Source organism: Drosophila mojavensis, unplaced genomic scaffold, assembly GCF_018153725.1.
Source record: "Drosophila mojavensis isolate 15081-1352.22 unplaced genomic scaffold, ASM1815372v1 contig_136, whole genome shotgun sequence".
Lineage (NCBI taxonomy): Eukaryota > Metazoa > Arthropoda > Insecta > Diptera > Drosophilidae > Drosophila > Drosophila mojavensis.
The window spans coordinates 6850668-6876315 of NW_025318667.1; the positions used below are offsets into that span (position 1 = coordinate 6850668).

Below are 25648 nucleotides of genomic sequence, written 5' to 3' on the forward strand. Positions count from 1 at the left end.
TTTCGAAACGATAACAGCAACAAGAACAAGAACACGAGGAAGAGGAATGAGAGCAACAACAATAACAGCAGTGGTAAGAGCAGCAGCAGCAACACAAACAACTGTGTCGTAGCTATCGCCACCCTTCAACACCCATACACAGACACACACGCACACACATGCAAGCGTTGCGTCGCTAGCGGCATGCGCGTGAGTGTCAAAAAAGGAGTGCGGGCCAAAAGGACAAACGCACACTAGCACCAACACTAACACCAACACACAAGTCACATTTCGAATTCGCATTCGCATTCGCATTCGCGAAGCTGAAGTCGTGAGTCAGCCGAGGGCAGGCAGAGCCAGCCGTTCAGTCGAGGAACGTAACTCGAACGCAACGGACGCTCGGGCCGCGCAGCCCCAGAGAAAACACGAGCAACGGAGCAAAATAGCAACAACTGAAACAGCATTAATAATAATAAAACAAAAACAAAAACAACAACAGAAACAACAATAAATAGTGTGTGCAGCAAGTTGAAAGAGAGTGCGAAAGAGAGCGAGAGAGCGATAGAAAGGGCATATTGAAAGGCCAAAAGGAAACAATCTAGTTCTTGTTTTGCTATTTTTTGTTGTTTGTTTGCTTTTTTTTTTTTTTATTGTCAGCTTGTCATTTGTTTAATTAATTGAGTGAACGTGTGTGTGTGTGTGTGACTGTGTTTGTTTGTGTTGGTTGCTGAATTCTGAATTCGCCCAGAGGCGAAGTGGAAGTTACGTCAAAAGGAGCCAACGGCTAACAACAGCCAACAGCCAACAGCAACAACTACAGCTGTAGCAACTTGTACAACAGCAACAGCAACAGCAAAGGCAACAATAACAATAACAAGCGACGCGCCAAACTGTTTTTGGCCGCCTTTGGCGCGTCGTCCTTTGCCCATTGTTGTCACGAGTTACCATTTGTTGTCTTTATTTTTGTTGTTGTTATATAGTTGTCGTTGTTGCCATTGCCATTGTTGTTGCAGTTGTTGTTTGCTTACATTTGATATTACCTATTTGCTGAATTTTTTTTTTTAGCCGGCATCGGCAACGTCAGCGGCTACGTGGCTCGTGCTTATATAAAGTGTAATATGGAAGCATGTCTTCCACATCCAGCTCCGTGCTAGCGCTGTCATCGTTCAATTTATTATTTTTCACCCAAGGTAAGGCAAACGGAATATAATACGCATAACTGCCAGCTTTATATAATCTGCAAAGATACAAGAAATTGTCTTCGGGCACACCGAAGCCTATATACACTAGCCGAGGCTCATGACTCGTGACTCATGAACTGAAATGATCAAGCAATGAGTCTTTGATGTATATAACATCTCTAATGTTTGTAATGTATTATGAAAGCAATTTAGTTTAGATTAGATTATTGGAAATTCTCTTACTCTTACTCTCTATCTATTCTTCATCTTTATATAATTAAAGTACTAGATCGTAATTAGATCTCGAGTGGTATCTAAAAGAAAAGAGATGATACCTTTATATATGTGTTATATCATAGAATTGGACGAAGAGTCTGATCTATATTACCTTGTAGATGTATAACATATTTATTTTACTCTCTACTTTTTCTATCTATTCTTCATCTTTATACGATCAAAGAACTAGATCGCAATTAGCTAGAGATCTTGCCTATGATAGTGATATCTGACGCGTATGAGTACAACCTAGCAATCTTAAATAATTTGTGGTCACTGATCTATGATAGATATAATATATACTTATATAATATATAGGTATATATTATATCTCATATCTTATATTTATTATATCTTTTATTTCTTTGACACCTTATTATTCTTTTACTCTCTCTACATATTCTTCATATGATGAAAGATCTAGCTCGCTATTCGATATTGTTTGATCGGTCAAAGATAAAAATTGCCTAGCCAGAGCCAGAGCCATAGCGATACATATAAGTATGAACAGCCTAACGACGCATTGAGTTGTGGTTGCTGATTTATAATATAGATTATAAAAGATATATGTATTCATATATCAGTCTAAATATGTACACCCGCCCATCTATAATACCCCTGGGTAAGTGCATTGTCGAGCAATAATAGCTCACAATAGCCGCTGTTTGCGAATCGATCAAATATTCTGTCTAAATATAAAAGTCGCAATTGTTGCTCATACGCCGTGTGGTACGTCACGGTACCTGCGCCCGCAACTGGCTATCAAGCGTTTCCATAATTAATAAATCAGCTATAAGTTTTGGCCGCAAAAGCCCAGCGACGCAACGTGACCCAGTTTGGCTTCGCATTGGCCGGGCCAATTAACTTGGCCCATGTGAATCAATCCCTAACAACCTGCCCTTGCCCTGGGGGAGTTGCTAAGCTGGGACAAAGCTGAAGGCTCTCTGCATGCTGTATCATTAATTTTAAGGTTGCAGCTGACTTAGCTCCGCTGATGATGTGAAATAAGCTCGGTGATCAAGTATACGACGAGTAACACCAGGGTAGGTTGAAAACAACATGAAATGGGTTAAGGACAAAGCTAAGCAGGCATATTAAACAAATACCTGCATTTTCTTTATATTTGTATATACTTTAATAAGTATATTTGTTTATTATCAAAAACTTGGCTGCTTGGGTATAATATTTATAGTTATACATATTATTTAATGGAACACATGAACATAAATATGTAATTCAGTAAGGGACGATTTGTTTCTTCTTCATCTTATCTAATCATACTTTTAAATGGTATAGGGTATTGCTGTAGTCTACCAGCACATTTATTTGACCATATTTACTATTTGGGCCAGATACATAGATAAACCAATTCTCTTTGTTCATTTGATTGATTGCATTTTCGTATTAAGGATCGGGTGTCCAGCAGTTGAGCAGCTCTCGAATTGAGCTCAGTGCAATCTGTAGCAAGTTAAGCAACTGAAAGTTATCAAAGTAGAGCCGATGGCCTCAGTAGCAAGTGCATCATTTTTAGTTAAGTTTAGCTTTATATTAGCTCTAACGTCAAATAAATAAATGTATACAAAAATTTGTAAAACATATTTATCAGTCTTCTTCGCCCCATTCAGTCATTCTGTTAAGTTGAGTGAGGTATCTTGTAGTCGAGCAGCATATTTACCATCTGGGCCAAATGTCTGTCTAATTATGTTTGCACAACTCATTTATTACTTTTTTATATTCATTCATCATAAAATTGAAATTTATTCGTATCTAGTCTCCCCTTTCATTTGGATAGGGTATTTTGTAGCCGAGAAAAATTTTGACTTTTGCATAATATTTCTGTTTGTCATATTTGATTTATTGCTTTATATATTTATTTATATGGGACACTTTATTTTTAATAAATTTACGGAATACATAAGTGTTGTGTTTTACATTTTTTTTTTATTTTTATTTTATTTATTTTTTTTAAATTTAAGAGTACAGGACACATTATCCTTTTCTACTTAAACATAATATTTTATGCAATGGCAATTGATTTGTTAGAATTTAACATAAGTAGAGGGGAGGGAGGGGGGGAGAGAAAGGTATTTATATTATATTAATTTATTTTTTTAATAAAGGCCGGGTATCTGGCAGTCAAGCAAAGCTCATCTTGAGCCGAATGAAATCTTCAGCAAATGAAGCAACTGAAATTTAAATATATATTCACATAGATATGTATGTATGTGATATAAGTCTTAGTTCAATCTTTATAATCCTACCAGGTGGAACTCTTAATTTGGATAGGGTATATTGTAGCCGCGCAGATTATTGACTTCTGCATCATATTTCTGTTTGTCAGATTTGATTTATTGCATTTTATTTATATTATTTTATTTTTCTTCTTCTTATTATTTTTTTTTTTATAAGGGCCGGGTATCTTTCAGTCGGGCAGCTCTCGACTCCAGCCGAATGCAATTTGTAGCAAATGAAGCAACTGAAAGTTATAAAATATATATTGATTTTTTGTTGTCGCTTCTTAAGTTGCGTCAACGAACTAGTCGCTTGTTTTTGCAGAAGCTTAGTTTGTGGGGCGGCTTTGGCACTTTATGATGGGGAGTTCAGAGAGAGAGAGAGAGAGTTCGACCATGTGCGTATTACCGTATTATTTTTACAGTTAGCTGCTTTCCGTTTGCCATTTAGCTTGTCGTTTAACGGCAATTTAATGGGCTTATTGTTCTGTTGTTGCGCAATAAATCTCGGTTGACTAAGTCGAAGTCCAGCTAAATAAACTATGCAGCCTACAAAGGTTACCCCTCCGTGCCGCCCTCCGTCACGAACCACCCCTCGCCGTAGCCCTTTGCCTGCAGCCCATTTGTTTTACTCCCGGCCAACTCGATTTGCATGCAAATTGCGTATAAATCCTTGAGTCGTTGCCGTTCCTGTGCTGCTTAGGTCCTGGCTTTAAAGCGTGGGCGTTGCATGCACTCACGAGGCAAGACTCACGATGCACGACTCACGAGAGCACGACAAATCATTGGCAATAGCTGCCACAAAACGCGGCACGAACTTTCCTTTCTTCTCGATTTTGCTTTTCATTTCTTTTCTTTTTTATCTCTTCTCTTTTGGTTTTTGGCTATCGTCCCGTTCGCGGTCATCTAATGGCCGAAGCGTTTACTTTTAATTAAAAAGTTCTTTTCGGCCAGCCAAGAGTGAATTAATGAGAAATGGCATCGCGCACACGCTGAGCGCTAACAATTCAATTTCGCCAGCGCTTTCAATGTTGATATTTGTCCCGAAACTTTTGGCAGATGCTGCCGCCATCCACACTTAATTAGTGCGCGCACACGACCTGGCCGACATTCCTCAGCCCGGCCACAATGATAGCAGGCCCAGCCCAGCTTCACACGGCACCGCACCGCATATTGTACGAGTGGGCCAGCCGAGTGAAAGGAAAATAGCAAATTTTTAATGATATTGAGTTTGCCTTTCCTGCTCTTATCATCTCTGGGCCCTGTGGAGGCGGTGCAGACAGGCGCCTCCAGGCAGAAACTCTCGAGCTTGCCTTGGTGTCTCAATTCACAGGCCAATGGGCTTGAGTAAACCATATGGAGTCCTTACTTCTCCAAGGACTTTTTATCTGCCCAGTGCGCATCTGCATCCACAACTAGAATCTGGCTTACAGATATTCCAAGTTAGTTTTCGAATGGAATTCGTGCAACAACTGAATTCTGGGAATGCTCATAGCTCTAATACGTCTTTTGTTTATTCTGCAAATCTATTTTCATCTACCTCGACTACTAATATTTTTATACCCTGAACCCATTTTCAATGGGAAATCAGGGTATAATGGTTTTGTTGAAATGTATGTAACAGGGAGAAGGAGGCGTGGCAGACCCCACAAAGTATATATATTCTTGATCAGGGTGACGAGCTGAGTTGATTTGGCCCTGTCCGTCTGTCTGTCCGTCTGTCCGTCTGTCCGTCTGTCCGTATGTATGAACGCGTCGATTTCAGAAGATATAAGAGCTAGAGACTTCAAATTTTTTTAAAATGTCCGTAATTACAGCGCGCATATCAAGTTTATCATTAAAAATCGATAACTCATCTCGATATTTTTTTATCGATAAAAACCCTTATCGAAACCCAGTTATAAAATTATATCTTCTACACCTTTATTGCTAGAGTCTCCAAATTTTTAATGTATGCTTATATGCAATTTATACAATTTCGGTTTTTGTTAAAATTTACCCCCCACCTCTAAATTCACCCCCTCACCCTCACTTTTGTAAAAAGCGTATTTCAAATACTAGAGACTTGTGCTTTGGCAATTACATGCATATTCATGTTATAATCATAATCTAAAAGTTTCATGAAGATCGTACGTCCATAAAAAAAGTTATTAAACAATTAAGTTCTCATAGTAAGCGCACACTGCAGCCCATGCGTGTTTATGCATGGTTGCTTGTGTGTGTATGTGTTTGTGTATGTGTGTGTGTGTATGTGTGTGTGTGTATGAGTTTGTGTATGTATGAGTGTGTGTGTGTATGTGTGTCTGTATGCGTGTGTGTGTATGTATGCCTGTGTTTGCGTACGTGCGTGTGTGTGTGTGTGTGTGTGCGTGTTTCTTGTGTAAGCTGAAAGTCGCGAAAAAGTATTGAAATATCTATTGCTCCAAGGGTTCAGGGGATCTCGTAGTCGAGCAGTCTCGACTAGAGCTTTCTTACTTGTTGCTAGTAATTTTACTTATACTCCTCTGTTTACGGCTATTTCTGCTACCATTTTTCTTCAGCTACTTTTTCTGCTACCACTTTTACAAATACTCCACCCACCCCTCCTGCCTACCCCTATTTGTGCTACCACTCTTCTTCCGTACTCTATTATTTGTACCGATCCATCTACTAGCATATCTACTACCACATCTACTACTTTATCTACTACCTTATCTACTACCACATCTACTACTTTATCTACTACCAAAACTACTACCACAATTACTACTTCGTCTACTAAAATATCTACTACTACTTCGTCTATTAAAATATCTACTACTACTTCGTCTACTAAAATATCTACTACTACTACTATTTCGTCTATTAAAATATCTACTACCACTGCTACTTCGTCTACTAAAATATCTACCACTACTACTACTTCGCCTACTAAAATGTCTACTACTACTACTTCGTCTTTTAAAATATCTACCACTACTACTACTTCGTCTACTAAAATATCTACTACTACTTTTACTAATCCATTCCAGCTACTACTATTTGAGCGATGTACTTCTTTCTTCAGCTCCATCTACTACCATCAGATCTATTTCTTCTACTACGCTACCTACTACTATTTGTTCTATTTATTTTACTTCTAGCTCTATATACTACCACATTTGTAATACTTCTTTAGCTTATCTTCTCTATCACTACTCCTTCCTCTACTACTTATATCACTACTTATACTACTATTTCTACTACTACTTCAACTACTATTGCTTCCACTACTACTTCTTCATCTACATTTACTACTATTTCTACTTCCCCTCTTATCACTACCTGTACTATTGCCACTTTAAGAACTTTTACTAAGACTTCTGCTCCTACATATATTACCGTATTTTTTGTTGTACTCCTTCCACTTTCTTTCCATAGGGCTTCTGAGTCTGCTTCTTGTTGGCATGGCATACGTTTCGGACTCAAGCTCGTAACGTATTGTCGCTGGGTTCGCCTTAAGGCGTTTGCATATTTAACCCGGCTTCGTTTCAATGGGAATTTGTGATTCGCCGCTTCCAGCTCGACTGCTTCACGTGTCACGTGTTGCTTGTGACAGGCGTTGGCTCTTCTGCTCTACCGATGCATGTGTTCGCCATGCATTATGCATGCAAGGACATCGTCATTTCAATGGCAGTCGACAGCAGTCAAAATATAAAACAATAAGTAGACAAACAGAGCGAGCGACCTGGGTCTCAGGTCCTGCATTAAGGTGCAGCCAAAAGCCATTGTGTGGCTGACTAATTGTTCGGTGGGCACGCCTACGAGTGGTTGCGGTGATTGCGATGGTTACGATGGTTGCGGTGGTTGCGGTGGTTGCGGTGGTTGCGGTGGTTGCGGTGACTGTGGTGGTTGCAAGTGGTTGCACGCCTGTCGTTTCTGCTTAGTTAGCTGCCGATGGCTTTCGGTGGCTGTACACGTTGGGCTGACGTGTTTGTTGATGTTTTCCACGAACATGGGTTATTTTTAGTTGCAAAGTGCAATTAGGGCTTACAGCTGCAAGCTGCTGCGACAATGGCCAACAGCAACTAGCTGCGACTGGCAACAAAGCGCTTCGGTTATTTCCCCAACTCAATGCCAAGCGCTAAAGGTTAGGTGTCAAATATCATTCATTCTTTGTTCTATACATAAACACTGGCCAAAGACGCCTACACACACGCACACACACACAGAGAAAGAGAGAGAGAGTGCTGGCATGTGTGTGAATTTGATTTTGCATTGATTTTCCTATCGATGGCATTGAATGGACGCAAGGCTAAGAACTCGACAGCTGATGTCGCCGATGCTTCATATGCGCAAAAGCCTGCCCCGGAATTCATTTAATCAAATATAGCTGAGATGCACATTCTGCACTTACAGGGTATGCATATGTAGTTTTAGCCAAGCCTGGGCTGAAGCTGAAGGATGACGCATACGAGGCGCCCTGGATAAAATGCTGAATTTGTGCATAAAAATGCATGTATACCCTGTAATTACATATTGTTAGCTGAAGAAATACTTTGAAATACTCGACAAAAGCCTTTTTCTAATGCCAAGTGTTGCTCGTTTGAATTACAGTAGAATCGGGCTATAACGAATCCGCTTATAGCGTCCGTACGGTTATTGCGATGAGAAAACTTATATGGAGCAAACTTATATGGTTATACCGTCTTCCGGTTATAACGACAGTCCCTAGCACGTCGTTATAGCCGGATTTTACTATATGTGCTATTAAAAATGCCTACAACCCCTAAGTAATATACTTGAATTACAGTTAACCGACAAAAGCTTCTTTCCATGCTCTTTCGCTACGAAACAACGCATACGAGGCCCAGAACCATATGAAAAGCGGTATGCCACATAGTGAGTGCACGATTACAGGGTATACTTATATTTAGCTCAAGAAATACCCTACTTCGACAAACGCTTCTTATACGCCCACAATCAGGCCATATGCTTCATAAGAGAGTGTATGAATTATAGGGTATAGATACTTTTAACCTTAAGAAAATACTTTGGAGTGACAAGCCCATCATATGCTAGTATTATAAAAGCTATAAAATTTAGAAAATTTGAAATTACGCCCAACAGCAAATGTCCATTTATGGACACCTAAGTAAATGCCTGAACTATAGGGTATACACATTTTTGAGTGAAACAAAAATTTTGCAGCCATAAACTTATTTTCAAGCAAATAGTACAAAATTACGAATACGACACGTGTAACAAAAATCGTGTGGCGTGCTATATACCCCATAGTGGATACATTGTTTATAGGATATACACATAGAGGCCAACAGAAGGAAACAAAAAACATTTCGCACCGGCAACTAGCTCGTATCACACTCTGTTTACTTCAAATAAAGTAAATGTTATATTATTACGCATACGCCCCATGCGCAATTCCCATAATAATGTGGCCACATTTATTTGTATGGTGTTTAGTGTGTGTTATATTTACAGAGTATTCACATATTTTTAATCAAAAAATACACGCGTTGCCTATTATGTGAAGTGCACAGCAAATGCTGTAGCTAGGAAATTACACATACGCCCCATGTGCGACGCCCTGAATCATTTGGCTAGTTAACTTTGCGGCGACAGCAGAATTAAGTATTTAATTACAATTGACATTTGTTCGCTCTCACTCTCTCTGTCTCTCTCTCTCTCTATATATCTTTCTCCCTCTCTCTTGGTTCTTTCCAACTGCAGACAGGAGCTGCCAACGCTGTTCTACTATTTTTGGCACTTTGTGTCGTATTCACGTTGCCACCAGCGACCTGCGACTGCAACTAATTATGAATTTTAATTAAATCTGGCAGACTGCTACTTTGTTGACTTGCAGGAGAGAGACAGCGAGAGAGAGAGAGATGAGAGGCAAAGCGAGCGCTCAGCACTTTCACTCAGATTGCTTGTGTTGTGCTCCGAGTGGGCGTCATTGTCCGCCAACAGCAACAAATCTCTGCCATCGGCCATCTGCCAAATTGCCTCATTGACCTCCACTCGGTTGATTTCTCGAGTCCAGTCGGTTACACTCACAAATGGCCCCCAGCTGGTGGCAGCTGGAAAACAATTCTAAATATGCTTTCAAATGCCAGAGAGCCCCGCTTTGCTCCCACCCCTCGCCGCCCCCCTTTCCAACAACTGGGGCTGTTCTCCTTTTTGGCTTGTTTGCTCAGCGCATTTTGCACAAGATTAAAAGCTCTTTTTCTATTACAATCATAATAAAAATAATAATATTAATAACAATATTTGTTTATTGTATTTTGCTGCTACTGTGGGAAATGTTAGCCGTGTGCATTTGTATACCCTGCAGTGCGAGGGTGAGCTATTGGGGTATATTGATGGCAGTGAGGCTGGCTAGGGATCCCCAGAACTTTAGATATTCGCATCCAATGACTGTATAAATATGTCTCTATTCCACTATATCTCCCTCATATAGACTACATACTCCGATATCTCTCATTACTATTATTAAGCTCTCTCAATTTTATATTATGTCTTTCCATCTCCCTAACTCTCCTCTATCTCTCTAACTTTTTCCCTCTTTTCAACGCTCTATCTTTATTTCCCCCCTCTTTCTCTTTATTTATCTCCTTCTCTCATCACTCTTTCTTTTTCTCTCCGTTTTTCACTATGTATATCTTCCTATCTCCATCTATCCTATTCACATATATCATATCTCCATCTATCCTATCTCCAGAGAGAGAGGGAAAGAGAGAGAGAGAGAGAGTTACATATGTGTAGAGAATATCTCAGAGAGAGAGAAGGCGAGAGAGAGAGAGAAAACCGGAGATCTATTTATATAAACAGTGATAATGGTATTTCAGCTTTTCCCATTGCCTAACTACTTCTACAGGGTATCTGTCAATCCTTGCTTAGCGAAAACTTTCGCAAATACAGTGAAAGCCGAGATGGAATGCAATTGAAAACGAGTCGAAGCCAAGCTACGAAAAATGTTTGTCAATTGGTTAACAACATTGTGGCCACCAACTGCAACTGGACTCTGAGCTCAAAAGCCGTTGAAAAGTAAAGGAAGCAAAAACAGAAAAAAAGAAAATTGCATTTGAATCGACCGGAACGTGGCTGTGCGGCATTTCCACTGAAGTCCAAAAGAGCCGAAATGAAAATCGCCAACAGAAGCAAAACGTAGGGGGGAAATGTATATGGCAAGTGAAAGTGCAGTGGGGCGTATTCGGTTGCGTAACACTAGCTTGGGCTTAGCGTGGCGGCTGTATTAGAGTGTTCCTTATTCCTTTGATAAATGAATAAACCCACTTGATTTATTTAAATTAATTTATTATTATTTTTTGTTAAATTTTGTGAGCAGAAGCATGCCGGTGCAACAGATATGCTCCTTTAAACACTGTGAATGGGTAAGCAGAAACTATTTCGTTTGTGCTTTCACTCGATGGGCAGCGCGCAGAGCAGAAAGCTAGCAGCTGAAGAGTTATATACCCTAGACATGTTTTTGAGGGGATATAGGTGGAGTGCTAGATTATATGTGGACTAGTATGGATAGTAGTAGTAGTAGTAGTATAGTAGTAGTAGTAGTTTAGTAGTGTAACGATAAGTGTAGTAGGATATTGTAATATGCAGTCTAGTATATTACTTAGTAGATTTAGGATATTGAAATATGTAGTCTAGTGTATTGTTGTTTATAATTTGTTTCATTCCTTTCCGTTATATTTCTTGCAGGATAGAGTGTCTATGGTGTAGTTCTATTAGCCAGCATAAATATCTGAAATATAAACTTATTTATTCGTTATTCTAGTCTAAAGTATCTCAAATTCATCCGACTCCACGGCAGGAATCTTTTCTGTTGTTATTGACAGTCAGATGAAATGTGAGATGTATTGAATGAATCAATTCTAGAGCGAATGGCTAGATCCCAATTCAGCACCGAGTTTCTCAGTTTTCCGCTTTGTTTTGCACAGATTGAATTTTGTTGACGGAAGGCCGATTCGCTGAGATCCATAGAGGTATTCCATAGGAGAAAGACATATAGAAACGACTACAGCCTATAGATGTTGGAATTGCTGTTACCCATTAGTTTTCTGATGGAATTAAGATTAAGATTAATTAAGATTTTCCATTTACCAATAGTTTCATTTTAATACTTTACACATTTACAGGGTATGCTGGGAGCAGAGCACTTCAACAGAACTTTTCGGCCATACTTAAATATGCTGAATGCTTTATTGCAACATTTTCATCCACTTGGTATCCTTGCCTGCCTCATAATCCAACCAAATGAATGCTGATGCGTTTCCTTTCAATTTCTGGTCCAATTTAAAGCTTTTTTTCATACTAGCTTGAAGACTGGCTTAATTAGCGGCGCCTACAATGTATGCAAATTCCTGTAGAATATCGTGCTGGTCATGCAACGGCATATATTAAGTTGAATCGATAGACTATATATAGCATTCAGGTGGATGGAGAGAGGGAAAGCCGATGAGAATTGCTTGAATTTTTGATTTGACAAAAAAAAAAGAAAAAGAAAACATAAACTCTATGAAATTTCATTGCATATTCTCAGACGCTGCACCATAATGTCTTATATAATGTGTGTGCGTATGCATGACTGTATGTGTGTGTGCGTGTTATAGCCTTTTGTTTTTACCAACTGCAGTGCAGCACTACTTGCCCTTATCTGGCGTTAAGCTCGATATTCCCACACTCTGAGCCCATGCCACAAGGCCTCCCTCTGTGTGCATGTGTGTCTGTGTGTTTGTGTGTGTGCGTGTGCGTGCATATGTGCTTTTGGTATGACTCCCCATCTCCCCATCTCTCCATCTCCCCTTTGCCCCATTTCAGCAGAGAGCATATCAAACATTTCAAAAGTTGTTATTACTGTTCGGGTGGGCCAGTTCGCATTTGCTGGCGCTTCATCAACATGATGATGATGCATGCAGAGCTGACTGCATGACGGACGGCATGACAGACAGCATGACGGACTGTGTGACAGGCGGACACCACAAGCTTCACTCATATTCAAGGCAGCAGCAGAAGAGTTGTTTGATGTACCATTTCATTGCTACAAGCAAAACTAGATTGAAAACTTGTTCCATAAAATTAAAATTGAATTATACGTAGAAGTGAATGGCTATTTCTCTGAGTGTAGTCATTGAAAGTTTGCCTGAGAAAATATACAAATTTTGAATCGAACAAGGAATGAACACAAAAATGGAAATAAGGACCAGTTCAATGCCAAAATGAAATTTTGTAGATAGCAGAACGACTCGAGTGCTTCAAGTGCATAGGTATTTCTCTAAGTGTAGTCACCTTGTTGATATAGCATTAAATGTTGAAGCACTGAGAGCATGTTCAGTGCTTAGTTAAATGACGCATGCTGATGCTGCTCCTGCTGCTGCTCCTTCTGCTCCTGCTACTGCTGCTGCTCCTTCTCCTTCTGCTGCTGCTGCTTCTCCTCCTGTTACTGCTGCTGCTCCTTCTCCTCCTGCTGCTGCTGCTTCTCCTCCTGTTACTGCTGCTGTTCATTTTTGGACGTCGCGTTTTTGTCTGCTTGCTTTTGGTCCTTTTACCTCTGCTTTGGCAACGATAAAGCGACACACACACACACATACATGTATATATATATCTACACCTACACAGCAACATTTGTCAATTGCTTTCAATGCCCAGGGACGCAAAACTGGGAACGTGACTGAAATGTACTCGAAATGATGAGCAGAAACTTAGCTGACAATTGAAGCCGACTCAACCCGAGCGCATTAAAGTCATTTTCTGGCTCAGCTGAATGCAAATGCCGGCGTTCACATAATTACTGTAGCTTGAACGTGTATCAGGCGAAGTACTAAGAGTTATGAAGGGTTCGGTCAAGATCTGCTTCAAAGGTCATTCAGACTCGAAGAGCAGCATCGAAGCTTGAAGTTAAATTCTGTAAAATTCGATATGTTTTCATTGAATTTGTCAAGAGAATTTGGTAGCAATTTAAAGCTAGATGGGTGACATTGGAAATTTACAGAACTCTAGGGAACTCTGCTTTAAAATGGGGTAACAGGGCGTGGCAAATCGTGAGCAGCTACAGGATGAGGCAAATTTAGGCAATTGATATTTATTTGCTATAATTTTGGCTTTAATGGAAAACTTAACAGTTATAATTATATTCGATACTAACTTAAATTATTTTTATTTACATATTATTAACCTTAACCAAGTCACGAAAACGCTATAGGGCACGGTTACTGTTTTATAATTCGTTTTATGCCATTTTTCATTAAAATTCTTAGGGCTTTGGGCGATAAGTTCCGGCTCAGCTGTCGACTCTTTAATGGGGTTCTCCTTAATAGAGTTAAGACTCTTCCGACTTCAGAAAAGCCCTTAAAAAGATGTTCGATACGATTAATTCAGCTGATCGAGCTGGCCAAAAAGGCAAGAGTTAAAGCGCTTTCCAATAGCGTGGGTTACATCTGCCCCACCCAGTCTTATCTCCAGTGGCATTGAATTTACAGACTTGAACATTTATAATCTTGTGTATAGCAGCAGCAGGCTCAGCCAACACATTGAGGCGCATTTGAGTACGTGACAAAGCAGAAAAAAAATGACAATTGAAAACTCGTTACTCTCCATATGAGGCCAACACAGTTAGCGTGGATTGGGAGTAATTTCAAACCACATTCTCACATGCATCACAATCATGACCAATCATGATTATATGGATCAACGGCAACGCCAGTCCATCAGGTAACTTCCTGTGGCTGTAATGGTGTTTCGGCAAAAGCTTGTGGATTATCCTCACTCAGAATGCAACAAATCTGATTATGCGATAGCACAAAGTCATGCTAAAGTGGGTTGCATCAGTTTGATTGCCATATAATGAATGAAGTGCACATTGAGAGAGATCTCAGCAGATCCCTAAGATATAGGTAGATATAAACAACTATATATTACTATATTACTATATTACTATATTACTATATTACTATATTACTATATTACTATATTATATTACTATATTACTATATTACTATATATAGGGTGGGTGACTCCTAAATATTGTGGAAAAGAAAAAACATTCCCATTTATCACTTTCTTTTTTGTCTAACATCTAGTCACACTATTTATATGATCGCAGATGTAACTAGAAAGAGAGTGAGAGAGGGAGAAAGAGAGAGAGAGAGAGAGAGAGAGAGAGAGTTCAACCGCCATGAGTCTCTCCTACCCTCAGCCAAAATATCGATATTAGCATAAATGAAATTTGATATACATATATTTCTCTCCCAGAGATCTCTTACTATCCCATCCCCACGCTAAACATCTATACTTACCTAAACGTAATTCTGAGCGAGGATTAGGCACTCGCTAGCTTAAACTTGGATATATACTTTACCCCACGCATCAGCGTATTAAATCAATAGAACCACATCTCACAGATCCATGCTAAACATCTATATATGTAATTCTGAGCGAGGATTAGGCACTCGCTAGCTTAAACTTTGATATATACTTTACCCCATGTAGCAGCGTATTAAATCGATAGAGCCACATCTCACAGATCCATAGACAGATCTGTTGCTATTATCAACTATTGCAATTCAAATACGCTTCTCATGAAGCTCTAACTCCGAGCGAGTATTAGGCCGTCACTATAGTCCGCTTCAGGCTTCAATCATCGCTCGTCTGTGCACTTTCAGCCGGATTACCATTTTAAGCATGGCTCGCACCATAAGCGGCTTACATCGGGCTATTAAGCGCATCAAATGGTTGGGAAGTCCCCAAATGGCAGCGCCGCGCAGTAGGCAACAGTTTTTGTCGCTGCTGTTGTTGCTCTTACTTATTCATGTTTCTGCTTCAATATGTCATATGAGCTGCCAGTTTTTTGGGTACATATCTCCATATACATATATGTATGTGCAGCTGGCCTTTATCAATTTCAGAACTGACAGTTGTCATGCAAAATTCATGTGATATGCCCTTTGAATAGCTTGGCTAGCTATGCGACATGTATGTCTGTCGGGCACAGCATTTACTCGTTTCGATATTGATATATGCACGGGCCAAATAATTTTTTTTTTTTTTTTTTTTGTGAATTGTTGTTTTTACTATTCCAATGAAAAGGCAAAGCTACGGGTATGAGCTCTCATGTGAAAAGAGGAATGACAGATCGGTCGAGCGAGCTGAGTTGATATAGTCACGACCATCTGTTCGTATGCCTATCTGTCAGTCCGTCTGTCTAACTGTTCACATGAGTTACTACTGCTTGAGATTTTCAATTCTGAAGATAAAGTATTGTATTATGTATAATCGATAAAAATCGATAATAATATATTGTGCATTATGCTATCGATAATAATATATTTGGAATATATAGTACTGTATTATGTTACGAAGCATTATTCTATTACATTGTCGATGCTGCAACCCATTTTGCTGCTATCGATAATAATCTATAAACGTATTCCTTAATAGTAGAGGTTTTGTGACTTAGTATATAGACACATAGGCTTATTAGTATTACAATCTGAAATTTTGATTAAGAGAGTCCATCTGGAACAATAGTTATTTCGCAAGTTCCTAAGTGAAGCCCTTAAGTGCAGTCCAAGCGCAGTCACTGCGCAGTAAGCAGCGCGTGTGCTTATGTGTGTGTGAGAGAGTCTGTATGTGGGTGTATAAGTGTTTGTGTTTTGGCTCTGAGTCAATGATTGGAACAGCAGCTCCGCAGGGTACTTCACGTTTTCTATCTGTATACTCCTGTCTAGCGCCGGCTTGGCCGAATGATTGGAACAGCAGTTTTGCATGGCAAATAAGCTCCCCTCAGAGTGAATGCTTGAAGCGCTTGCTCTGCAGCCAAAGTCAGCTCTTCAGGGTGATTCCTAGTCGAATACTCCCTTAATTGGAAGAGCAGCTTTGTAGGGGAAATCAGCTTAGTTTTTCCTAAGCTCCTCTGACTGAATGCTTGAAGCAAGAAGCTCCTTCAGCTCTTTAGGGTATTTTCTTGTCGAATACTTCTGTTCAAGGCTCTCCGACCTGTGCCTTTAAATTTTTCGGTCGCCGTTCCCAAGGGAAAAATAATATATTGACTTGGTGCCTTTCATTTACATTTTCATTTTCATTTTTATTTCCTTCTTCCCTTCAGTTTTCATGTTAAAGTTCTTTGCTCACCTTTTTGGCTAATTCCCGTGTGCACAAAGCCATAAGCTTTAAGGCATTTTGCATATGAAATGAATTTTCAGCTTTGCATCTCAAGTCGAGACAATTTTGACTCAGAGATTGATTAAAGACGAGTAGAGAAAAGCGCTTTGTTTCTTGGAGCTGATTGATGCTTCATAAGCTCTGAGAATTTGTTAGATATTTTCTAATGATGAATGAATCTGTCCCACATGAAAAATTAATGAATATTTATATGAGTAACAAGACAAAAGTAATTCCAGTTTGATTCAGCTCAGCTCCGCTCAGTTTCTCTGCTGTTCGGTAAGGCCAGTGAATTGCAGAAAGATGACCAGCGAATCGATGATGAAGAACAACATCTGTAAACAAATAAGATGGAATTAAACTACCAGCACATTGATTTCGCCTAGGCCTACCCCACTCAGAGTCTTAAGATTCAGATGGTAAATGCCACAGACTTCGAATTGCACCGAGTTTTGCATGATCTGCAGCGAAAAGTCTTCCGTTTGCTTGCGTGCGATTGAGGTGCGTGCTCCAATCCCATTTCCGTTTCCGCTTTCACTTCCGTCTGATGGCTGCCGCCGCCAGGCGCCATTAATCACCACAGGCGCCATAATGCACCAGCAGCTGCTTTGACTGCGAAACGGATTATTTGGAACTATTTTTAGCCAGAGGCTCGCTGGGTAGATGGACACACTTACGCGCTGGGCACAGCTGTCGCAGACGGCGCACAGTGTCCAGATCTTGATGATGGTGGGCAGAACTACGTAGACGGTCTGCCAGAGCAGCAGCCAGCCAATGTTTACGTTGGTCAGGCGCCACAGGATGATGTAGGCATAGCAGACGACAATGAAGTCGCCCATGCAGAGCACGTTCATCAGCAGCACCGACAGCCCGTAGATGCGGGAGAGCTGGCGCATCAGGCGCAAAATGTGGGCGTAGTGGGTGCGTAGCTCCAGGCTGCAGCGGTGTCCGTGCAGCAGCTGCTGCTGCAGCGAGAGCAGCTTCATGTCCAGCCGCACCACCATCAGCGACATCTGCAGGTAGCGCGCTCGCACCGCCTGCGTCGTGTACAGTTCGCGCAGGCTGGGCAGCAGCTGCTGGCCCATGATCGTCTGGAAGAGGGCCCGGTTCGTCGCGCAGGCGACAATGAAGCACTCGAGTGCCACGTGCAGGCGTAGATTGAAGCCCGTGGAGTTTGGCCCGCCAACAGACGGTAGCTGCGCCAGGAGTCGGCGCTCGCGATTGCGCAGCAGCAACGCCTGCAGCACCATCAGCATGTGGGCCAGCAGATAGGCGAGGCTCATGGCATCGATGATCTTGGCGTAGGTGCCGAAGTGCTTCTGGCGCTGATTGTACACCTCACTCAGCTCCCAGCTGTGGGCAAAGTAGCGCCACACCTGCCGACACATGTCGCCCATCACCAGGGCCAGGTAGCTGCTCAGCAGCCGCTGCGCCGCCGGCTTCTGGGCGCTGCAGGTGAGCGCCAGCAGCCGGAAGTAGCCGGACAAAAGGAGCTCCGTACGTCTGCCCATAATCAACTCAACTGAACTATATATTTTCACTCGCCCTGGAGCGAAATAGAAACCTAATTAATTAGCATTACGCCATATCGGGACAATTAATTGAAGTGGCTAACGTGGACTTTGGAAAGGATAGATGTTTATAACAAATGTTCGATAGCCAAAAAGAAATTTTTAAATTGTTTACTTTACCCTGTGAACTTTTCTAATAATTGCAGGAGTTAATCGGGCTCTACCTCTACCTCTACCTCTACCTCTACCTCTACCTCTACCTCTACCTCTACCTCTACCTCTACCTCTACCTCTACCTCTGCCTCTACCTCTGCCTCTACCTTAGCCTCTACCACTACGTCTATCACTACTTCTATATTAATATGAATCTCTATCTTTACTCCTACCTCTATCTCTATCTATCTTAGTCTCAGTCCCATAAGTTCTCTCTTTTTTTTTGCAGTGCTAACGGTGCTCAGTATCACCATCAAGTACAACGAATATGCGACAGACAAGGGCGGCAATATTAGCATACCCTGCATAGCACAGGGCAACATTATGTGGGTCAAGGAGCATGGCAGCAATAGCACCATTATACAGGTGATAATACATCTAAGTGAATAGAGCTTTATCTGACTATGAGCTATTGTCAAGCAATGCACATTATTTGAGCTATTTCCGTATGTGAATGCCCCCTCTCTTCCATAGACGGGTCGTATATTGGTGTTGCGCAATGTGAGCACCTCGGACAGTGGCATTTATGTCTGCTTTGCAACGGTGCCCCTCACAACAACAACATCAACGACAACAACAACAACAGCGAAACCAACAACGGCAAGGGAGCTAACCATGCCAGCGACAGCAGCAGAAGCAACTACCTCAGCGCCGCAGCAGGAGCAGGAGCTGGAGAAGGAGCAGGAGCAGGAGCGGGAGCTAGAGCCAACGCAGCCTGTCGAGGTAGAGGAGGAGCAGGAGTACCGGGCTTACCAGCGCAGCAAACTAACGGTGCGCACCACACCCGGCCCGGTGACCCAGCTGTACTTCAAGGCCTCCACCATATTGGGCTTTCTCATCTGGCGCTTCAACAAGACCCAGTCCGGTGGCTATCCCGTGCGCAGCTTCACGGCTGAGTATCGCAACATCTCGTACCGTCAGCCGCCCTACAATGCCAGCTTCGAGCACGCGTGGAGTCGCATGGACCCCATCAACATAGCGCCCAATGTGGTGAGTAGAGTGGCCCTGTCCCGACGCCCATTTCACAAGAATCATTTCCGCTACAAAATCACTTCCTTCGAGTCACAGCGCCAAATGGAGGTCTATCGGCTGGCGCCCAACACCACCTACGAGTTTCGGATATGGGCCAACAATGAGCTGGGCAGCGGCACGGTGGTCACCACCAATGTGACAACATTGCCGGAGACCAAGGAGGAGGGTAAGCGGCCACTTAGACTAGCTGTCTGCCTGTCCCACAGCCAACACCAAATACAAATACTAACTAACTAAGCTACTAACTAACTAAACTATAAATGCTATTAATAAGAATCGATTATTAAACAAAGTCTTAGTTCTAGCTAGATAAACATTCGATAGTTATCTTGCTGTCGTGCCTATCTAGTATCTATCTGTAGAAATTGCTGTTATTTGGTGTCAACTGTACGTGGCGCAGGATCTACATATATGTATATGTATGTATATGTCCTGTGCGGCGTTCTACTAGTAGTAATTAACTATTGTCTTTACAACTTGATTTATCTATAATTTCACACACACACACACACATACATACATACATATATCTAGAGAGATATATAGATGATTTTATTTCAAGTATTTTAAGTAATTCGTAATTCTGGTAATTTTGTCGTTTGTCATCATCTCTCTTTTTTCTTATCTATCTCAATTATATATATACGTACGTGCTCGAGGACCGTGCAGATCTCATACGCCTTATTAAACCCGACTTAGATAATTTCGATCCGCGCATTTGGATAGTCGCCGTCAGCATAGTGCTCGGAACACTTGTGATATTAGCCATCGGACTCTGTATTGTGCTCTCTAAGGAGTGCTATCAGGCAACGCAAATGGGTACAGCCAATTCGCCAACAACAATAGCAAATAACTGAAACTAAACTGAGATATATATCTGTATATATATATATATATGCCATGATATATGTATATGCATATATATGTATATGCTGTACATACACGATTTATGATTTGGCTAATGTTGTTGTTATTGTTGCTCGTATTTTAACAAACAAACAAACAAACAAAATGCAAACAGCATTTGTTGCTGATTCGAAAACGCAACTCGTTGCTTGTCATTGTCATAAGCATTGTCATTAGCATTGCCATTGCCAGTGTTGTAAATTAATCTGAATCCCAAATGCTTTTTAATGGACTTCAGGCACTAGAAAAAATTAATATGAAATATATCAAAAATATATATGAAATTCCGAATGTAAATATAGTGCCTGGGCTTCATTAGCGTGCTTCTTCTTATTCTTTTTTTTTTTTTTTTTAATTATAATTTTTTTTTTCATCTGCCTTTTTTTCCACACATTAGCTTTCGTTTCATACATACATACATAAGCTATGCATATTTGTATTTGTTGTCGTTGTTGTTGTTGTTGGTGTTCGATTTCGCCTTGTTTTTGGTGTTTGATTTATGCTTATTAAATATTAAATACATATGTGTATACATATATACATATATATATATTACTAGTTGTTGTAGCTACTCTTATTAACTATCATTAGCTGCAAAGCCAATATACTATATACATATATATGTACATAAAATTCCACTTGCTTATTTATCATATATAGTATAAAACGTATATATGTATATAAATAAAAATATATATACACAATATACTAGCTTTATGCATATAATACCTATGTTTTAAGTCAATAATTATATTTAGCTGCAAGCGATAAAAAGTATTGCCAACAAGATCTAAATTCAATTAGGCTAAATTGATATTCAATTCAATTAAATTTCCAATGAAATTTCGAGGAGAACATAATCAAATTCAATTATAAATAATTCAGAGTCTTGCAGTCGGGCAACATCGACTGCATAATACTCGTTCGCAGCTCAACCATATTCCAATTTTGTAGCCTGAGTTTAAAAGAGGCTTAAGGTAAAGTACATATTATATTATATTATATTCCGAGTTTCCGATATGTTAAAGCAATGCCGAATGTTGAAAGTCTCTTAGATGATTTTAAGTTCTCAACTGTAGATGCTACAGCTATACAGATTTTTCACTCTCCTAATGCGCGTTTAATATATATAGTATATATTTTTAGCCTTCAGTTGTCCAAAAGTGTTTGAAGTATAATAAATTGCTGTACCAGATAAACTCTATTAGCCACGCCCCCACAGCTTGATTGATCTGTCGAGAATGTGAACTGTAAATCATGTGCCAAATTTTAATATTCTAGCTCAAATTAAATCTTTTTGAAATTTGAAGTTTCTAAAACCTTAAATAGTATTTCTTTTAGACCAGCTACAATATTATCATATTTTCTATTATTGGGCAAGATTCGAGTATAGAGGAGTATATATGTATATTAAAATTTCAAGTCTTTGCTTGAATAGCGGAGAAATAGTTTGCTTTCATGCGGACGGATGGACAGACAAACGGATGTGCAGCCAGACAGACGGATGTTCAGATAGGGAGACAGACGGACGGAAGATATACGGATTAGCGGATAGTAGAGCGATGGACGACCGATAAAGAGACGGATAGGCAGATAGATAGGCGAATGGGCAGACAAACGGACGGGCAGATAGACGAACGGAAGTAGGACGGACGAGTGGATAGCGAGTAAAACGAACGGATGAGCCACTAATAGACGGATATACAGACAGGCAGATGGACAGACGGATAGGTAAACGGAATGATAGAGAGACAGACGGAACAGAAGCGGACTAGTGGACCGCTAGACGACTGACAGACAAATGGAAAGACAGACAAACATAGCATCAAGCTAATAGACTCTTCTGTGTTCGTGAACGAGTATAAATGCTAAAAATGACTAGCAGCAATTAGCTATTATAAAACTATATAATAATATAGTTCTCAATCAAAATAAGATATTTTAAAAGTATTGAAAACTAAATGCCGTCTCTACGCAAGACCTCGATATATTAGCGACCAAAGTTTGTTAGCCACATCTGTGATAGACAACGAGCACAATCTCAATGCGCACCTAAGAACCATAAGTAGAGCTCTAGAAATATGCACTGAACAAGTAGGAACATAGATGCAAATATTTCAGATAATAATACTAATACTATGGAACTTTAAAAACAAAACGAAGCTTTAAGCCGTGACCAAGAGTGAAATGAAAAATGAAAAGTGAAAAGAAAATGAAACAAAGTACCTATATATATGATATGATATGTAATATGGGCAACTTGGCAGCGTGTGATACGTTCGGTGATATATGATTTATGCTTTCCTGCCTTCCTCTGCTGTCACTTTGCTATTGAATTTCCATTTCGATTTTCAATTTCCATTTTCAATTCAAAACTCAATTTAAATGTGTAATAAACAAATTAAGCAAATGTTAGCTTAACTATATATTGATGTTGTAAACTATATACACACACCTATATATATATATATATATATATATATATATATATATATACATTTCTGTTTATATATATATATATTCACATATACATAAGTAGCAATTAATATTCCATTTATGTGCTTTGTGTTGTGGCACGCCAATTAAATGTTTTAATCCTTATATAAAGAAAGTCAAATACATTTATCGGAACATTCTCTAGAGTCTTGTATTGTTACCTCTTTTAATTTCAGTTAATGTGCTTATTGTTAGACATACATATATGTCACATATACACACATACACAGACTCACACGAACGCTTGGCTTGAGTTGAATTTACATAAATGATATGCAGGCACATATTACGTATACGCAGCGCTTGGTCGCTTTTTGGCCTAACAGCTGAACTCATATATTAACATAGAATATATGCCATATATACATACATACATACATTTACACCCACTCATATATATGTTTGCTTCAATTTGAAAGTATCATCAAAATTGTGTTAAATAAAAATATTACGTATACGCAGTGTTGCTCGCTTTGCCAATATGTGAGCGGTTTAGCAGCATATACATATACACATGCATATATATACAGACACTCACATATATACACCTACAGTCATGCACACACATGTCTGCCTTAATTTGAAAATATGAACCAAATTGTATTACGTATACGCCGCATTGGTCTCGCTGTTGCCAGTTTTTAAGCGCGCTTTACCGCCACACACACATACACACACGCATACACATATATATGTTTCTATATATGCACATTAACACAATTATTGAAAAAAAAAAAGAATTTACAGCAACTAGCAAAAGGTAACGTAATTAATGTCAAATGATGTTTAATGCTATTTTTTCGTTCTACTCTTTCTCTATTTGTCTCAATTCTCGTTCCATCTCTATCTCTTTTCCTCCCTCTCTCTCACTCTCTATCTATTTCATTTTCCAATGCACACACATACTTTCTTTCTTTCTCTTTCTCTCTCTATATCATTTCTCTATCTCTCCCTCTCTTTCTCTCTCTCTCTCTCTCTCTTTCATATTGCATTGACTCAAATTTCTTTATCATGCTATGCGGCCTTGTAGAACTCAAAGATGGTTGGGACAGCATTGAGCTTATACCGAATATAATACTTAATCCCGGTTTCAGTGAATCCGACGGACCCAAGAGCGTGCCGCCATTCACGCGCACCGTCATCTTTGGCCACAATGGACAGCCCTACAACGATGATGATGATGACGACGAGGAGGAGGAGGACCCGGAGCCGACTATGGAAAAGTTTAAGCGTAAAGTTTCGGTATTCTTTACAGGTCCCACCATCAAACGTATTTGAGAGTACAAAGTGCAATTTACTGGCTACGCCCGTTCAGATATATCCAGGTTGTTTTTGATTGTGCTACGGTTAAACCTAAATTATATGCGCACATACATACATACTCGCATACATTGGTACATCAGTACATACATCTGATGTACGTAGAGCTTATCGTTTGTGCTGCAGGCGCGATAATTTGATTTTCGGTTTCATTCGCTTCGACTATGCTATGTTATCTATCTACTGTTAATTGTTGAACAACATTTTTGTAACACGAACTGAACACCCCAATGAGAATGCTAAAAATAGCTCAGCTCGAATCCAAAAACTTTCCACATTTTCGCCCAAGCTGAGGGAGAGCTCACTCTGTAGATAAACGTGAAAGGTGTTAACAAAATGTTGCAAAAACCGAAATGCGAAGTGTTCAACATTTCGTGCTCATAGAATGTATTTGGGACAGGTTAACACACACACAGACACACACACACATACACACTGGTGTATTTTACATAATGAAATGACAAAAAAAATATTGCTGTGATATAAATTCAATTGAAGGACATTATAAAGATTTATTAATACTCGTATATAGCAAAATCAAATCTCGAGCATGAACACACACGCCCATACACACACTGAGAGAAATTCTTAGCTATTTTTGTTGATGTAGTAAATTACAGTTACAGGCATAAATTACATAATTGCTGAAAATAATTATTTCATGTAAATAATATATATTTATATATACATATATATATATATTGTATATATATATAAATATTTTTTCTTTTGGAAAATGTAGAAACTTTTAAGAGTTTTAAAGTATATATAGATAAATTTGTTTTTTTTTTTAAAGAAAATATTCAAAGATTTAGAAAATTTTTAATATATAAATATATTTTAAAACTCTAAAAAGTTTTCAATATTAATAAAATATATATGTATATACATATATATGTATGTGTATCTTCTTATTTTTCGAAAATTAATTTTAGTAAAACAACAAAAGAAGCTGCTCGCAGTTTCTATATAATTATGATTTATTCAAGTCCGATAATCAAAAAAAAAAAAAAAAAACTTAAAAAAACTGTGAATGAATTTTATAATTGAGCAAATATTTTGCACTGTAGCGCGCACCAAGATGAAGAAGAAGAAAAAACAAATATAAAATTATATATATACATGTGTACAGTGTATGGAGAGTTATATAAACCATATGATTTCAGCATGCTAGGAAAGAGTTTTTCTAAATATTTAAAACAAAATAAAATAAATAAATAAATTGCCTGCGCGACATAATTTACAGGAAAAAAAAAAAACATATATATCCATATATATATATGTATAAATTTAATATAGCTAAATTGCTTCCAAAACTTTAGTAGATACAAGCGAAAACAAACAATGAAAT

The 25648-nt window shown here is 39.3% G+C and overlaps 1 protein-coding gene across 4 annotated transcripts; it reads left to right on the forward strand.

Annotated features, from left to right (window-relative positions):
- Positions 1–332: 332 nt before the first annotated feature.
- LOC6586092 (brother of CDO) lies at positions 333–24968 on the forward strand. 4 transcript variants are annotated; one of them, XM_002011679.4, is made up of 7 exons: positions 334–493; positions 1045–1169; positions 18773–18909; positions 19018–19533; positions 19612–19741; positions 20245–20394; positions 24008–24967. In XM_002011679.4, exons 2-7 carry the CDS (start codon positions 1106–1108, stop codon positions 24253–24255), a joined length of 1245 nt encoding a protein of 414 aa, XP_002011715.2. In that variant the 5' UTR covers positions 334–493; positions 1045–1105; the 3' UTR covers positions 24256–24967. The 4 variants fall into 4 exon arrangements, with proteins under 4 accessions (XP_032589013.1, XP_032589014.1, XP_043866005.1 ...); XM_032733122.2 differs by having other exon boundaries at positions 333–1169; positions 24072–24967; XM_032733123.2 differs by lacking the exon at positions 20245–20394 and having other exon boundaries at positions 333–1169; positions 24008–24968.
- The last annotated feature ends 680 nt before the right edge of the window (positions 24969–25648 follow it).

Coding starts and splice junctions, on each gene's coding strand:
- LOC6586092 (XM_002011679.4), top strand. CDS start 1,106: ATGTCTTCCACATCCAGCTCCGTGCTAGCGCTGTCATCGTTCAATTTA. Junction 19,534..19,611: donor TCAACATAGCGCCCAATGTG/GTGAGTAGAGTG, acceptor TTCGAGTCACAG/CGCCAAATGGAGGTCTATCG. Junction 19,742..20,244: donor GCCGGAGACCAAGGAGGAGG/GTAAGCGGCCAC, acceptor AGGACCGTGCAG/ATCTCATACGCCTTATTAAA.